This window comes from Tachypleus tridentatus, chromosome 4 (genome assembly GCF_004210375.1).
Source record: "Tachypleus tridentatus isolate NWPU-2018 chromosome 4, ASM421037v1, whole genome shotgun sequence".
NCBI classification, from domain to species: domain Eukaryota; kingdom Metazoa; phylum Arthropoda; class Merostomata; order Xiphosura; family Limulidae; genus Tachypleus; species Tachypleus tridentatus.
The window spans coordinates 107,153,157-107,172,126 of NC_134828.1; the positions used below are offsets into that span (position 1 = coordinate 107,153,157).

An 18,970-nucleotide genomic window follows, 5' to 3' on the forward strand; every position below is an offset into this window, starting at 1 on the left:
ATATCAGTCAATTTACATTTCATAAATTTATAATGCTTTTCTTTGATTTTATCTCTTATACATTTTGTGAGCCAATCTGTTTTTTTTTTTAATTTGCAGCTACCCTTGCAGTAAGGAATATGCTTACAGTTACAACAGAAAGTGTTCGTACCACTGTGTCCCGAGTGGTTTTTCGCTCATAACTTAAAAAGTATCACGATTAGGGTAATAGAAGTATAATATATTATAAATATTATATTAACACATATCTACATAAATTTTTATGTAAATTAAATGACAAATAAACTGTTTATAAACAAACAACCAAAAATAGGAGGAGCAGAAAGTGTTTGTACATTTCAGAACGTGTGAAAAAACTGATATTCCTGTAAACATTTTGTTTAGTTTGGCGAGTAAACTACATTATACCATTCCAGAACTAGACACTGGGTTCATAATTATTGAAATTTAGCCAGCAAAAAATATACTTCTGGCAATTTAGAGCTGTCTCCGTCGTTATCTGCTTGGTCATCATGGCGAACAGGAAACAACTGTCCAGTGATTTAAAAAAACGAATTATTGTAAAATACAAGTCTCGTGTGTCTCTTTCCAGTATCACTACACAACTTAATATGCCGAAATCTACTGTTCAAAGCATAATTGCCAAGTTTAAACTTACAGGATCAACTGCTAACCTCCCTTGTTCCAGATGCCCCACCAAAATTCCAGAGAGAAGCAAGGGGAAGGTTCTCAGAGAAGTTAGTAGGAACCCTTGTTTAACATGTAATGACATACAGAAACTGGTAAGAGAAACTGGGGTTGAAGTAAGCACCTCTACAGTTACAAACATGTTACGCTCTTCTGGGTTCAAAGCATGTCGTCCTCGTAGAACTCCATATTTAAAGCCTGTTCATTTAGAAGCACGATTGAGGTATGCAAGAAAGCATGCAGATAAACCATTTAACTATTGGAAGAGTATTCTTGGGTCAGATGAGACTAAAATCGAGCCTTTCGGCCACAATGATGTTTGCAATATTTTCTGCAAGAAGGGGAAACGAAATCGTCCAAAAAACACCGTCCCTACAGTTAAACATGGAGGTAGCTCGATCATGCTATGGGGTTTCTTCAGCTCTTCTGGTGTAGGCAGCCTTCATCGCGTCAACAGAATCATGAAAAAAGAAGAGTACGTTGATATATTAGGCACTTATCTCAAGAATGGTGCTCGGAACTAGCGGCTTGGACGTCGTTGCATCTTCCAGCACGACAATGACCCTAAGCACACATCGAAATATGAGCAATTCTGGTTGCAGAGGAACCATATAACCGTTCTGGAGTGGCCATCGCAGTCACCTGATCTCAACCCAATTGAAAACGTTTGGCATGAGTCGAAGACCAGGGTTCATCAGTGTCATCTGAAAAAGTTGCAAGAGTTTGAAGCCTTCTGTAATGAAGAATGGTTGAAAATACCAGTTGAGTACTGTTAAACAATCATGGAGGGCTATGAGGAGAGATTGTGCCAAGTAATTCACCTGAAAGGCTACACAACTGACCATTGAAGTAGATGCATGAATACTTTCTGCCCCTCCTATGTTTTGTTATTTGTTTATAAACAGTTTATTTGTTGTTCAATTTACATAAAAATTTATGTAGGTGTGTGTTAGTATAATATTTATAATATACTATACTTTCATTATCCTAATCATGCTACTTTTTAAGTTACGAGGAAAAAGCTACTCACGATGCAGGGGTACGAACACTTTCTGTCATAACTGTACCTTGAATATTTAAAAATTTATCTTTTAAACGTTTTCCATATATGATCAGTGTATCCAAATAACTCCACTGCTGTATCCATAATACATAATTCTTGATGCGTACTTTTAAAATTTATTTTTGAAACTTAAATCAAAATATTATTCCTCATTTCAAAATTGAGCAAAATATTGAATCTAATGGAGTAATGTATTCTCAAGATGGCTGGTATGGGTACTAAAACTTTAATTAAAATAAAGTACAGAACAACATTTTGACCTTCTTAGGTCATCTTCAGGTTAACAAAGAGAGTGTGCAACTGACTTGCTGGGTGCATGTCTTAGGGACAAGAGTTTAAATGGGTATGGGATTGTAGGGGGTGCTAATTTTGGTTTTAGTTGTTGTATGAGTTAGGCTTCTTTGATTTTGCCTTTGTTTATATTTGTTTTCCTACTTAGAATCTGGGTGTTTTCTATGATTATGTTGTATATATTTGATTTGCATGTATTATTGAGAATACATTTTTACTTCAAGTGGGTTTCTTATCATCACAAATAATGGACCAATGATAACTTGCACCCAAATGTTCCCAAGTTTCCACTTTCTCTGCCATTTCAGTGTTTGAAATTAACAATAAATTTAAAATATAATTTTCCTAGTAGGTTGTTTGACTAATTGGTGAAGAAAACCATTTTGAATAGTTTTCAAATACCTTTCTCCATCAGAGTTTGACTTGAGCATTTCTCAGTCTATATGCCTGAAATTAAAGTCACATTAATGAATGAGTTTTAAAGGTTAACAAAGGTTAATGAACTGATGAGTTCATATTGTAATAAACTGTTTTGTGGTAAAGATGGAATATTTTTCTGTTGGTATTTAATAAATGCAGAAGTTAAGTTTTAAGTGAATATTTTTATATATTAATTTCTTTGTTTAGACACTCAAAATATCTACGTTTGGTAGAATAGTTTCAAGCATTAAAAAGATTTAATTGCAAGCATTTACTTGTGTAAATATTTATTATCAAAAGTTAATCCTTAGCTAAATCAATCCATGGTGTTTTGAAAAAAAAGATTGTTATGAAATATTAGTATAAAAATCTATTTTACTACTTTTGTTTCAGCAGTTACTAGATATATTTGTATATCATTATTAAGGTAAATCTGAACATTTACCATGAAAAATACGTCCAGTATTTCACAAGTGACAGATCAACAATAAAAGATAATTGTCTATAAATAATAGAAAAGCAGTGATATTTACCAGAGTGAACTGAGATATTCAGAATTTTATGAATTATGTGTTTACAGCCACTATATATATAATATATCAAAAACTGCTGTGCAGTTTTGTAATTTAGAGCTCTGCAAGTAATGGAATTTGGTGACTGATTATTTGTCTGGTTCATTAATCAATTTTGTTCAACTAGTTAGCTATTTTTACACAAGACTTGTTCAGTTGGAATAATCATAGATAGTAATAGTTGATTATTTTCATGACTTTTGACACTAATTAATTAAAGTTAACAAGCTCGACTTAATCGAAAACAATATAATAATAATCAGAAACACGAGTTTTAATTAGTTAGTTAATTTTGTGGCATTAATTGATTTAATTATAATTTTAATTAATTGATTATTTTATGTGATAACAGTTGCTGTAATCTATTCTCACAGCTAATCATTTTTGTTGATTCATCAAAACATGGTACACATACTTTAACATTTAGTATCATTCATTTATTAGAAACATTTTACACATGCTAAAAACTACTGACAACTATCATCTCTTGTTAGGTATAGTCTGTGTTGTTTGTTGTATATTAGTCATATGATAACATCAATGTACTTACATGGGGTGAAATAAGTATATTAGTAATAGTTATGTAGAGTACTAGATATATCTCTGTAAATATAATAGTACTGTCAGTTGTATGCCTCATGTAACTACTTTGCAGGGTGTGGATGGATCTTCACCAGAATTAGTATATTTGGCCCATGCAGGAGACACATAGTTTTTCAGTTTTGTGTTCTTTGGTTTTCATAGACATTTTAACTACTATTTCAGCCCCTATTTGTGGATCTTCACCAAATTTGGAATGAAAGTTTGTTGAGTCCATGAGGAGATATGTACAGATTTGTGATTCCCAATTTTACATTTTGTGTTTTACAGTGTTTTATGGGTTGTCCTGCAATTGTTACAATTACATACTAAGGGGAACAATTTTTCATATCTTATGATAACCTTTCATTAATTACAAATTTACATAGCTTCTGTCTATGGGATGAGTACATAAAGAAAATTCATGATTATACATATACTATTCATATATTGGTATTTTAATATAAATGCTATTCGTTACAACCAGACATATCAGACAATAATAATGTGATTTGAGACTACTTACTGCTTACAATGCAGTGGAATCATGAATTTTATAATGATAAAAACCAGTGGTTACAACTTTGAAAGGATCTGTTACATTATTATCTTTTAGTCTCTATTTATCTATTAGCAATTTTGTACCATTGCCATTTATAATCTCCTACAAACGAGTTATGTGTACAGGAGACAGCTGGGTGGGGTCAGGCCCCTGCCTTTTTCCTCTTATGCCTCAAAAGTGTCCTTTCTCTCAGTCATAAAAACTGTCCATAACAACTAAAAAATATACATGATTTCACATCTTGCCTGTTGTCAAGCACAACCCTAGGAAGCACACAAAATAAATATATTGTTTTCTACAATTGTTGGTTTGTAAAAGTTGGAATATTGCAGTACCTTAGCACTTGAGAAATGTGCTATGTTCAGATGGCTGCTATCTTCTCTAATATCTGAAAATAAAGAAAACGTGATTGGTAAAGGTATAACAAGAATACATACTAAATAATTGTGTGTAGATATGCTATTGTTGCTGAGCATTTCCTTTTGAAAGCCAAATATAAGCTATTGACACTGTGATTTATTTTGCATCATCATTAAAACTTTCTTGATGATAAAATAAATGGTATTTAATGAGCATATGCACTTCCTAATTTTTAAAAGGCATATATATTTTCATGTAGTTATTTATAGGTCACTTTAAATTGGTTCATAACATTTTGTTTTCATACAGATTTTGTTGTGATATGTTAAAGTTAACTGAATATTTGTCTTGCATTGTTCTTGCTTTTAATTAAGAACTTAATTTGTAGATATATGTTGGTGGTGGGCTGCTGTGAAGTTATATATCCAAATGAGCAATGGAAAAACTAATTTACATAAGTGAAAACTAGTTACATTTCTGATGACTTGCAGTTCATATACTTAACATTTTTAGTATTTGTTGATATATTTCTGACTTATGAGATCATAAGTTGAGCTTAAGTGTTGGAAGAAACATAAAACCATTTTCTACTTAAGTATAATGATATATTCTTGTTTTCAGTTTCACGAATGCTACTTACAGATGTTGATGTGTTATCCCCCCCTCAATATGCATAGTTTACTATAGTGATTTCTAATTCAGAAATTTTAAAATCTCTAGTTTTCTTTGCAAGGACACGTTCTTTATATACACATCAAGTTATAATGAGGGAGATTAGAAATTGGTTTGCAAACTGTTTCTAATATTAATGTAGACTTACCATTTACCATTAGATCACATAATTATTAGTAACTTTGTTTGCAAAGGAAATAGATAAAACAAATTCTGTTTTTCATTTTGTATAGTTTGTGGCTGAGCTGATTATGAGAAATAACTGGTTAGTATATTTATAATAAACAAATCTCTAACAATAAATTAATTTTTCATCCAGTTTTCACAACAGTTGAAAAAATCAGAAGGAGGAAAGACTCCCAAAGTTGAGCTTACTGTATCTGTAGATGGAGTAGCCATTCAAGACATAAAGACTAAGGTAAAAGTCTGTGCAATACATGCAATGACGTTTATAAGCTTAGCATTAAGTATTGTAATAGATGTTAATCTTGCATCATTTTTAGTAATGTCAGGTTAGTGGAGAAGCTGTGGTTTTATTAATCTGGTAGTTTAAAGTAAGTGAGATAGGTTTTGAACATGGCTTTTATATATATCTAATGCTAAAACAAAATTAACCAGATTATAAAATTAATAAATGTAAGAATATAGGTACTTTTAAGCTGATCATGTGAAAAAGCATACATTTGAATTTTACACTCTTGTGTTGACATTTGTGCTGTGCAAAGTTTTTATCATCACTGTCCAACTATTTTACTGCACTAATTCAGAGTATGTGTATTAGTATTGTTATGAATTAAGTCTTTAAAAATTCTTTTAAGAAATGGTATTTTGAGAAACTCTCGATTAGGATTCCACATAATTCTTTTATCAAAGGAAAAAGACTTACAGACATTGGTCTTACTTTTTGTTTTTTGCTTATTCAACTGTAATTCTAATCCCATAGAATATCCTGAGATGTGAAAGAATAAATACATCTTAAAAGTACTGATCCAACATTTCATTTGAAACTTTGATAACAAAATTTCTTCCTTTTTTAGTTGTTGACTTATTGTTGGCAAATGATAGTCTTTTAAAATAGTCTAACTATGGGATGAAGTGAAAGATAAATGAATCTCCTCAGCTTTCGAACAAGGTGGTGAAAACTCAAGTATTAGTATTATGTTCTTGTGTGTAAGATCAGTGTAATATAAAAATATAATATTCTATTAGGTCATTAACAGATGTTATGAAATTTAAAAAAAATATCATAATTACTTGACAAGTTGCTTTATAGTTTTGATATAAACTATCATATTTTCTTGAGCAAGGCCATACAAAGCTGTAATTTAATGCTGTAATAGGTCATTTGATAAAACCCTTTCAAGGAGATATAAAGTATCTTGTTTCTCAAGTACGATCATCCACAGCTGTTTTGGAACTTTTGTATTCCCTTGGACAAAATCTTGTACAGCTTGAAAATATTATGATAATAAAATTTGGTGTCTTGGAAATGATTACTTGTAATACGTTGGTTACAGTTGTGAATGCTAATAATCAAGTGAACATCAGAGGTAGCAGCTCTTCTTGTGTTATATTACTCTGTTAACAGAATTATAACAGGAATGTTTTGTAATTATTTTCTCTTGTAATACTTTGAATAATATAGAAAGCATTGTTAAAGACCATGATAAAGAATATTTTTTGCTAACTTAAGACTATGTAATTACAAAATAATAGCTTAGTTTTAACCAAAAGAACTTTCTGAGTTTGAAAATAGAAAATATTGTAATATGTGTCAAAATATTCGTTTTTTTTTTATTTCTAGAGGTGAAATTGAAAAGACTCTGTGATATAGAGGCTTAATGCATTTTTTGATTGGCCATACCCTCTGCTGTGGATTGCAGTTTTGCCTATTCAAGGCTCATCAGCACAGATTGGGTCAGCAAATCAAAGAAATAGCATTAGGCCTTGTTTAATGGTAAAACTTATAGAATACCTATGGATGTTGAGTCTATTTTACTTCACCATATAGCCACCTAAGTTACAATAGGTATGTCAGTAATGTTAGGACATTTTGTTTAATTTACTATTTGATATTGTTTGCATGTCCAAGCTCATTATTGGGATTATTTATATATTTGAATTAATTTAGGTTAATATACAGTGAAGTAAAATGGACTTAAAACCCCATAAAATGTTGTTACTGCAATATTAGGGAGTTATTTGATTTTTATTGCAAGTCATTCAGCTAATAAGAAATAAAAGAATGTGAGTTTGTGTGTATAAGACACATGTTGAATATCCATATTATAACACATGTGTTATAAATTTCCTGTGCTCAATAAGCTGTAAACATTGTATTGTGAAGAGTTAAGTGAAGTCTTAGTTTTATTTTTTGTAAGTGCAATGACAGGAATAAGCCTAGTTCAAATTTATCAACAATTTCAGTTCTATGTTACTTTTGTAGAAGTCTTTTCATAGGATTTTCTTATGTCAGTTATTTTCCTTTTGATTTTGTGTTGCTTTTCTTAGTACTTGGCCTGACATGGCCAGGTGGTTTAAGGCATTTGACTCGTAAACTGAGGGTCATGGGTTTGAATCCCTGTTGCACCAAATATGCTCGCCATTTCAGCCATGGGGGTATTATAATGTGGTGGTCAATCCCACTATTCTTTGGTAAAAGAGTAGCCCAAGAGTTGGCAGTGGGTGGTGATAACTAGTTGCCTTCCCTCTAGTCTTCCACTGCTAAATTAGGGATGGTAGAGCAGGTAGCCCTTGTGTAGCTTTATGTGACCAAACCAGTTCTTAGTAGTTTATTTAGAAATAAACAATAAATATCTCAACAAAAGTGAAAAAAGTTTCCTGTAATATTTTACACAAAAATAAATAAATAAGAAATAAACAAAAAGTTCATTATGTTTAAAAGGTTGACATGAATGCTATTTTATTTTCTTATTTTTACTTCTTGTTTTGATTCAATTTTGTACTCATGATGATTTAGTGAAATGTAATTCATATCTATTTTTGATATGTTCTTTTGATTTGTGCTCTAGCTTGAATTACATAACTTTTGTATTTTATTTTCTCTCTTTAACTTTTCTTAACATGTCTTTAAATGAATTACTATTATGTTTTGATGTGGAATTTTTTCTTTGGTTTATAACTTATAAATAAATAATGTAACTAATTATTAATTCTATTTATATTTCTAATTTTTTTACAAAGAACTTCGCAATGAAAGTGTTTCCTTTCTCTAATTTGAAACCAAGAAATATAATGAGAAGAGACAGAGAGCATGTGTCTGAAAATGTAGGAGTATACTCCTATAAAAGGCAATGAGCAACCAACCTTAAAGGATGCTTCCACTTAGATGACTACTGTTTCATGATTTTATTCATTAAGAGTAGCTGTGTGGTTGAATGTACCTTTATATTGTGGAAATTAAACTTGAAGAGGATGAAGTTTCTCACTTGAGTGACTACACAAACATCTGTTCAGTCATGTATATGTTAACTATTGAAAGACGTTCTTTCTAATGCTTTCAAAGTTTTATTAAGTCTTTATTTTCCTTAAGTTATTGTTGTCCTAATTCAGTTAGATAACAGTTACTTATTTCCTTTAAAGAGTTTTTATTCATAGACATTAATAAGTTTATGTTGGAAGATTCTGTCAGTAATTTATATTAGTGTACATTTTTAGTGATATTTCGTGTACTTTGTATATTTAATTAGACACAAAATTAATTATTTATTTAGATTCAGACAATAAATTTGTTGACAAGATTAGCAGACTTCAAATGATTTTTCTTAGAAAGTTTTATGTCTATAATTACTGAGATATTGGGAGTAATACTAATAAACATCTATGTGTGACTTTCCATTCAGTATGTTTTAAATTAATTGTTAGTTACTATATATTTAGGTATAATGATAAAAGAAATCTTAAAACTATGGAAATTGCATATAAATATAGTGTTACTCATATTATTATGAAAATAAATAATATATATACATTATTGTATTGTATTAATGGTTAGTGTGGAATTATTTCATATATATTGTGAACTATTCATTTGTTTCCCATTTGAAAAGCTGTACATCCAAGCAAAGCTCAACATTTATGTATGAAGTGGCAGAAGAACAGGAATGAATAATGTTGGGACTAAATTTTATCTCACAAGCAGGATATTCTACACTAAGTTGTTAGCAATTCTTGATGATGAGAAACCCACTTGAAATAAAAATGTATCTCAGAATGGCTTGTATGGGTATTAACATTTTTATTAATAAGCAGAGAACAACATTTTTACCTTCCTTCTCGACCTGAAGATGACCTAGAAGGTCAAAACATTGTTTACGCCTTATCAGTAAAAGTATTAATATCCATACAAGCCATTCTGAGATATCTAAGTTGTAATTACATTATCATCCACATTTCAAAATGTGATGTAATCTAAATAACAAAAACATAGACTTACTGTTTGTTACTGCTGAGTGGCTCTAAGCATGACTGAAATGTTCAACAATTTTTTTTTTGTGGTGGGAAGAGCTAAGGCTCTAAGTGAAACTTAAGAGTGCAACACAGTTAACCTTTTTAAAGTTTATAAAATAATTTAAATCAATACTTTAACTTAAAACATCTCTCATCATTGGAGATGGGTAATTCTGCTTGTTAAGAATTTAATACACACACACACATCACTATAATTATCACAGTAGAGCAAAATATTTTTATATAAGCATCTATTCCTGCAGAAGTACTTTGTGATAAATACCCACATGTGCTCCTTAAGGACCACTTCCTGCACTTAAAAGAACCAATTTTTGGTACAGCTAGGATTGTAATAATCTTGAAAAGGTGGATATATATATATATGGAAAAATGTAATTCACGGATTACATGAAATGCTCTTCATTTACTTCTTGTTTGTTTAAGTTTCATTTAGGTTATTTATCTGTAATCCAAAATATGTAAGGTAACATAAAAACATGTTACCTTTTTTTTTGTTTTCTGTTCCTTCATGTCTTAATCTTTATTCTCAGATGGTACTAAAGTATGAGTGTCAAAAAGTGTTAAAATAGATTAATAATTAATAAATCAGTTGTAGAATGATTAAAGTAAAAAAACTTCATGTAAGTTGAGTGACTGATGTATGCATAAATAGTGGATTATAAGAAAATGTGGCCTGGCATGGCCAGGTGGGTTAAGGTGTTTGACTCATAATCCAAGGGTCACGATTTCAAATCCCAGTCGCACCAAACATGATGACTAGCTGTCTTCCCTCTAGTCTTACACTGCTAAATTAGGGACGGCTAGCGCAGACAACGCTCATGTAGCTTTGCGCGAAATTCTGAAACAAACAAACAAGAAAGTGTAGTTGAAATGGTAATATGCATCTAACCTTTAGAGACAGAAAAGGATATAAATCATTCAGTCTATTGTACATAAAAATATAACAGCTCTGTAGGAACTATTATGGGAAAAAAACTCAACTAATAATGATCTGTAAATGTTCTAATTTGTAAATAATAACACAAGTTGTTGTTTCACTTTAATGACATCATGAGTACAACACTGGAGTTTGCAGCAAAACCTTAATAAACAATAACACACCCACAGTTTTAATGTGCAAAGAATAGATATTGCACAGATCGAACCTTACTCACCAACTTAGAAATCCAGAGCTCTGCCACAGGGTCATCATATGCCTATTACAATTTAGTTGGTTGAAGTAGTTGTGCTACTAAAATCAACTCTTATAACCTAACAATAATATGTTTTAACTGATATGGTTTATTGTCTGGTAATAGTGATATTATAACTTTGTTTTATTAAACTTGCACTGGAGTTACAGCAATACTAGTATTCTCTTAATACAAAAAATAATGTATAGATTAAATTGGAATTATAATTATTATAATATTAATAAATTAATATATCATATTTGTAATATAATGTAATATAATTTTGAAGTAATACTTTTATTGTACACATATCCAAGTGGGACAGACTAATCTAGAACTGAATAACGAATAGGTTGAATAGTTAAGTAGACCTCTCAGCTATTATAAAAGGTTCTTACTGTGACTTGTTATATAAACCATTACCTAGCATGATGTAGCAGTTTATAGTACGTTTTGTTAAACCTGTTATTTTAGCTTAGCATCACTTCATTTAGAGTTATTGGTGGTTATGTGATAGGACCAAGTGGTAACACATTTCAACAGAGTAAAGAAAGGAAGTTGGACTATTTGAAAAGGAAAAGTATGCTATGTTATTGGTTTTTAGAATTATACAATAACATGCTATGTTATTGGTTTTTAGAATTATACAATAACATGCTATGTTATTGGTTTTTAGAATTATACAATAACATGCTATGTTATTGGTTTTTAGAATTATACAATAACATGCTATGTTATTGGTTTTTAGAATTATACAATAACATGCTATGTTATTGGTTTTTAGAATTATACAATAACATGTTATGTTATTGGTTTTTAGAATTATACAATAACATGCTATGTTATTGGTTTTAGAATATACAATAACATGCTATGTTATTGGTTTTTAGAATTATACAATAACATGCTATGTTATTGGTTTTTAGAATTATACAATAACATGCTATGTTATTGGTTTTTTAGAATATACAATAACATGCTATGTTATTGGTTTTAGAATTATACAATAACATGCTATGTTATTGGTTTTAGAATATACAATAACATGCTATGTTATTGGTTTTAGAATTATACAATAACATGCTATGTTATTGGTTTTAGAATATACAATAACATGCTATGTTATTGGTTTTTAGAATTATACAATAACATGCTATGTTATTGGTTTTAGAGTTATACAATAACATGCTATGTTATTGGTTTTAGAATTATACAATAACATGCTATGTTATTGGTTTTAGAATATACAATAACATGCTATGTTATTGGTTTTAGAATTATACAATAACATGCTATGTTATTGGTTTTAGAATATACAATAACATGCTATGTTATTGGTTTTAGAATTATACAATAACATGCTATGTTATTGGTTTTAGAATATACAATAACATGCTATGTTATTGGTTTTTAAATTATACAATAACATGCTATGTTATTGGTTTTAGAATATACAATAACATGCTATGTTATTGGTTTTAGAATTATACAATAACATGCTATGTTATTGGTTTTAGAATTATACAATAACATGCTATGTTATTGGTTTTAGAAATATACAATAACATGCTATGTTATTGGTTTTAGAATTATACAATAACATGCTATGTTATTGGTTTTAGAAATATACAATAACATGCTATGTTATTGGTTTTTAGAATTATACAATAACATGCTATGTTATTGGTTTTTAGAGTTATACAATAACATGCTATGTTATTGGTTTTTAGAATTATACAATAACATGCTATGTTATTGGTTTTTAGAATTATACAATAACATGCTATGTTATTGGTTTTTAGAATTATACAATAACATGCTATGTTATTGGTTTTAGAATATACAATAACATGCTATGTTATTGGTTTTAGAAATATACAATAACATGCTATGTTATTGGTTTTAGAAATATACAATAACATGCTATGTTATTGGTTTTAGAATTATACAATAACATGCTATGTTATTGGTTTTAGAATATACAATAACATGCTATGTTATTGGTTTTAGAATATACAATAACATGCTATGTTATTGGTTTTAGAGTTATACAATAACATGCTATGTTATTGGTTTTAAATTATACAATAACATGCTATGTTATTGGTTTTAAATTATACAATAACATGCTATGTTATTGGTTTTTAGAATTATACAATAACATGCTATGTTATTGGTTTTTAGAATTATACAATAACATGCTATGTTATTGGTTTTTAGAATTATACAATAACATGCTATGTTATTGGTTTTTAGAATTATACAATAACATGCTATGTTATTGGTTTTAAATTATACAATAACATGCTATGTTATTGGTTTTTAGAATTATACAATAACATGCTATGTTATTGGTTTTTAGAATTATACAATAACATGCTATGTTATTGGTTTTTAGAATTATACAATAACATGCTATGTTATTGGTTTTTAGAATTATACAATAACATGCTATGTTATTGGTTTTTAGAATTATACAATAACATGCTATGTTATTTGTTTTTAGAATTATACAATAACATGCTATGTTATTGGTTTTTAGAATTATACAATAACATGCTATGTTATTGGTTTTTAGAATTATACAATAACATGCTATGTTATTGGTTTTTAGAATTATACAATATTTTAGAAACTAGTTTGGGACTGCTCTACAAATGTGTCGTATTAAAACACATTTTAAAATTAAGGTTTAAAACACTGTGATATGAATATATATATATCTGTTGTAGTATTGGCTTAGAGGTTGATAGTATTAACTCGTATATATTCAAATTCAAGACAGCATGAGCTTAGAAGCTGAGAAATTACTCTGTTTAGCCTTGATAAGACACTTTCAAGAAACTAGAGACATACCTTTTGCTGTTTATATGTTGCTACAAATGTAGAAAACTCAATTTTAGTATAAGTAGTTTTAAATATAACATTTATTGTAACCTAGCAAGTTTTTCTCTATTGCATATATTTTTAGAATATTGGTTTTCAGGGTTAATTGGTTTGGCTTTGTTTAGTTTGTAGTTAATTGCAAAGCTGCACAATGTGCAATTTTTCCTGTGCCCACCATGTGTATCAAAATTTAGATTTTGTTTTTGCATTGCAAGCCTTCAGACTTACTGCTAAGCAGCTAAAGGGATATATATATATATATATATAGTTTTAGTATAATATTTAGAAAAAAGTTACATGTTAAGTTTTCATATATTTTACCAAGTATTTATCATAGATGGCACATTTATTATACCTTAATGAATATTAAGTAATCTTTTGTTCATCTGTAAATCTCACTGAACAATTAAAATGATTAATTACTAGTAAATAAGATTTTTTTCTTGTGGGCAGCTACCCAGTATCAACAAGATTAATATAGATGTGATGGTGGAACATGGACATATTAGTACAAATTTTTTTTTCTTTTATACTATTTGTAAAATGCTGTATTAGCATCATTTGGACCATGTTTTATGCTGTTATTGTGGTATAAATAAAAGAAACAATGACTCATACAGATAGTGTCTACTTTTTGTCAATATCTTTATAAGTACATTTGTTTAAAATTAACATAAATCTTTCTCATTCCTTTTACAGAGAGTATTCCATCAGTTTCCATTGCATCAAATCTCTTATTGTGCTGATGATAAGTCAGACAAGAAGTTTTTCACTTTTATTGCAAAGGAAGAGAACTCTAAGAAACATAACTGCTTTGTGTTTGTTAGTGAGAAGCTGGTAAGTGGATTAACATTTAGTAATTCAGTTGAATTTAAAAAGTATTAGACTTTTTTGTATTATATATATATATATTCTCTTTGAATGTGGGCTTTTCAGTGCTTTTATTATAACTTATGAACAAGGCTATCAGTTCCAGTGCTGGGGCATACATGTAATAAATCATTAAGTCTGGTAATTTGATTTATAATACAACATTTTTATATAAATGTATTTTTATAAATGCTTCATTAGTATTTAATATGCAAAAACTATCACATAAATTATTCAATTATTGATGTTAAATGGAGATCATAACAAACTCTGATAAATTATATATATATTTAATGTATTATTAAAATCAGTGTGCAAAGTGTACTTTATTATTTTATTAATTTGAATATTAGGCTTTACTATATTAATATCTTTATTTATGTACATGTAGAGTTGGATGTAAAATAAAAGTTAATTTTTGCTTTACAGGCAGAAGAGATTACGCTGACCATAGGGCAAGCTTTTGACTTAGCATACCGTCGGTTTTTAGAGACATCAGGCAAAGACTTGGAGATGAAGAGACAACAGATGATTCTTCAAAAAAGGGTAAAGAAATTTATACTAAAATCATTACTCACTAATATGAACTAAACATGTTTAAATAAAATAATGCATTATATTAATTGGATCTTCTACAGTTTTTATTAAATACATCTAATATAAAATAAGCCAACTGTACAGATCAAAACTAAAATAATTTCAAATAGAATATACAGTAGTAAAGACAGTATGATATAAACAAATTAAATGGACATTAATTATCATTGTATTTGCAGAATGATAACACAATAACTTTTAACTTAACAAAATTTAAGGACAATAAGGGACTCATTGGCCTATCTTGGCCATCTCATCCTCTAAACTAGACTTTAAAGTAAAAACAAAACACTCAAAGCCAGTTCTATTCATTCAGATATTTATCAAATTGTCTTTTAAACTCCTCTGAAGATATTGTATCGACCACATCTTAAGGCAGTTCAATCCAAAGGTTAACTATCCTGGTAGAAACATAAACTATCTTAGTTGAAGGTGACTCCTACTCTACCAATATTTATACTGAAGTATCCTTGCCTTACCAATCTTACCATTAAGTAAAAAAAAGAAAAGAAAAACAGGATACACCAACATTCAATTTCCTTAACAATCTTAAACTTCTCAGTAAGATCCCCCCCAATTCAAGTAAAACAATTTTAGAAATTTTAACCTTTTCTCTTGTGACAATGTTCACATTCTAAGTATCATCCTCTGAATATTTACCAACAATTCAATGTTCTTCCTAAGGTAAGCCATCCAAGACTGAACACACAACTTCAAATGTGGCCTAGCCAGTAATTTATACAAATAAAATTATACCCACTTTAGATTTGTATTCAGTATTTCTGTAGATACAATCTAAAATCCTAGTTGCCCTGCTACTTCTACCAATATACTGCTTGGATGGATTAAGAGACTGATTAATAAGGACACCAAGATCCTTTTCTTCCATAAAACTGTTGAGGTTGTTTCCATCTAATTTATATTTATGATTTAACACATCCTCCAGGCATGTCTTTAAACTACAATTTGTTGAATATTAAAAGTTCAATCCAGAAAAACTTGAAAGAAAGTTGATTTGGAAGTATCTTTTTGAGACAAGTTGAAGACAAGTTTTCATTTTCAATTGATAAATTGTTAAGTGAAATACAGCATCCTCAAGTTTCCATACCAGCTGGTACTAAGGTCTACATGGTGGGAGTAAATTCAGTATTTTTTAAAAAGGATACATTCTTAGCATTATTAATTAAGAAACTGGCCAACTTTTATACTTCTACTGTCACCTTGTTATTTTAGTTTTTCAATTGAAATACAAACTATTTTATCTGCAATTCTGTAAAAAGGGTTGAAGCATCACAATAGTCTGCAGTAGGATGAGCAGACAACAACACTTTGAAAGAGCTACAGGTATAATATTTTACTTGGCTTGCTGCAATATTTCTACCAAGGTGGTTTTAACTGGTTCTTGAATACCTTTGTGTGTCATTTGGAAACTTTTGAGTTTGATATGCTTGGTTTTCAAGCTTGTGATGATGCACTGACAGGTTTCAGTCATCTTACCATTTAAGATCACTTTTTGCAGCCATGAACATGTCCACAAAATTTCAGTTCAAATTGAGTAAAACTGGATAGGATGTTTTTATCATTTAATTTATCAAAATTTAATCATTTTGTAATACTATTATAGTAATGGTATGACATTACATTGCATTTACTAATAGTATGATATTACATTGTATATAGTAATAGTATGATATTACATCGTATATAGTAATAGTATGACATTACATCGTATATAGTAATAGTATGAAATTACATCGTATATAGTAATAGTATGATATTACATCGTATACAGTAATAGTATGATATTACATTGTATATAGTAATAGTATGACATTACATCGTATATAGTAATTGTATGACATTAAAAATGCCCCCTACTGGCTTGTGAGGGACATGTTCAATTATGATAACCCACATGAATTATCATACACTTGCCCAACTTTTCAAATAATCTAAATCATTTTGTAAGGCAGCAACATCCTATTCACAGCCACAACATGAAAGCTTTAATATCATTAACAAATTTAAGTAACTTATTGGTTATTTCTTTATCTATATAATTGTTGTAAATCAAAAAGAGCTAATATCCTCTCTTTTTTTCCATCCAACTACATTTCTGTTCAGTAAGTCAACTTATTCCATGTACTAGGAGAGATCATTGTTTTAACAGCCATTTTGTTTGTAACACTATCAAATGCTATTTCTAAATCAAAATACACCAAATTCTTATTTGTACCCTCATCTGCATCAGCAGTAATTTCATCAAAGAATTATCAAAGGATTACTAAGGCAAGATTTTGTCCTAGTGAAACTACGTTGACCACTCAACAAAATTTTAAACTTTGTTAAATTACTCTGTGAAACATCTTTTATCAGACTGATGTAAAACTGCTAGGCTTGAAATTAATGGGATAATTTTTACCATCTCACATGAAAAGACGAGTAACTAGCCAATTTCCAATCTTCTGGTACCTGGCCATTACTCAAGATCTTACAGAAAGTAGAACCAATGGAGGAAATATTATCTCATTCAGAAGTCTTATCCATTCTTTAAGTTTCCACGTTTTCCAGAAGTCTTATCCATTCTTTAAGTTTCCAAGTTTTCCAGAAGTCTGATCCATTCTCTAAGTTTCCAAGTTTTCCAGAAGTCTCATCCATTCTCTAAGTTTCCAAGTTTTCCAGAAGTCTTATCCATTCTCTACGTTTCCAAGTTTTCCAGAAGTCTTATCCATTCTCTAAGTTTCCAAGTTTTCCAGAAGTCTTATCCATTCTCTACGTTTCCAAGTTTTCCAGAAGTCTTATCCATTCTCTACGTTTCCAAGTTTTCCAGAATTCTTATCCATTCTTTAACACTCCTACGAAAAGACGTTTCTAGTCCTAATTTCTCCAAGCCCATTCCTCTGGCTGTGGATTCGCTAGATAGTAGATAGGGACAGTGGGAATCTCATCAATCCATTCATTAATGGATTTAAATGGCAATTTTATATAAATACAAAATTATTAGCCTAATATTAATAACCTTTCAAGTTGCTCTGGGGCCTATTAGGCCCCACTTTTCGTAGGAGTGTTAAGTTTCCAAGTTTTCCAGAAGTCTTATCCATTCTTTAAGTTTCCAAGTTTTCCAGTAGTCTTATCCATTCTTTAAGTTCCCAAGTTTTCCAGAAGTCTTATCTATTCTTTAAGTTTCCAAGTTTTCCAGAAGTCTTATCCATTCTCTAAGTTTCCAGGTTTTCGAGAAGTCTTATCATTCTCTAAGTTTCCAAGTTTTCCAGAAGTCTTATCCATTCTCTAAGTTTCCAAGTTTTACAGAAGTCTTATCCATTCTCTACGTTTCCAAGTTTTCCAGAAGTCTTATCCATTCTTTAAGTTTCCAGGTTTTCTAGAAGTCTTATCCATTCTTTAAGTTTCCAAGTTTTCCAGAAGTCTTATCCATTCTTTAAGTTTCCAAGTTTTCCAGAAGTCTTATCATTCTTTAAGTTTCCAAGTTTTCCAGAAGTCTTATCCATTCTCTACGTTTCCAAGTTTTCCAGAAGTCTTATCCATTCTTTAAGTTTCCAAGTTTTCCAGAAGTCTTATCTATTCTTTAAGTTTCCAAGTTTTTTAGAAGTCTTATCTATTTTTTAAGTTTCCAAGTTTTTTAGAAGTCTTATCCATTCTTTAAGTTTCCAAGTTTTCCAGAAGTCTCATCCATTCTTTAAGTTTCCAAGTTTTCCAGAAGTCTCATCCATTCTTTAAGTTTTCAAGTTTT

The 18,970-nt window shown here is 29.6% G+C and overlaps 1 protein-coding gene across 12 annotated transcripts in view; it reads left to right on the forward strand.

Moving 5' to 3' along the window:
• The window catches only part of LOC143249855 (PTB domain-containing engulfment adapter protein 1-like), a 118,964-nt gene that overhangs the window by 59,810 nt on the left and 40,184 nt on the right, over positions 1-18,970 (forward strand). For all 12 annotated transcript variants that reach the window (XM_076500414.1, XM_076500408.1, XM_076500410.1 and 9 more), the window contains 3 exons: positions 5,526-5,624; positions 14,455-14,592; positions 15,055-15,171. In XM_076500414.1, coding sequence (XP_076356529.1) covers positions 5,526-5,624; positions 14,455-14,592; positions 15,055-15,171 — 354 coding nt within the window. The remainder of the gene's footprint in view (positions 1-5,525; positions 5,625-14,454; positions 14,593-15,054; positions 15,172-18,970) is intronic.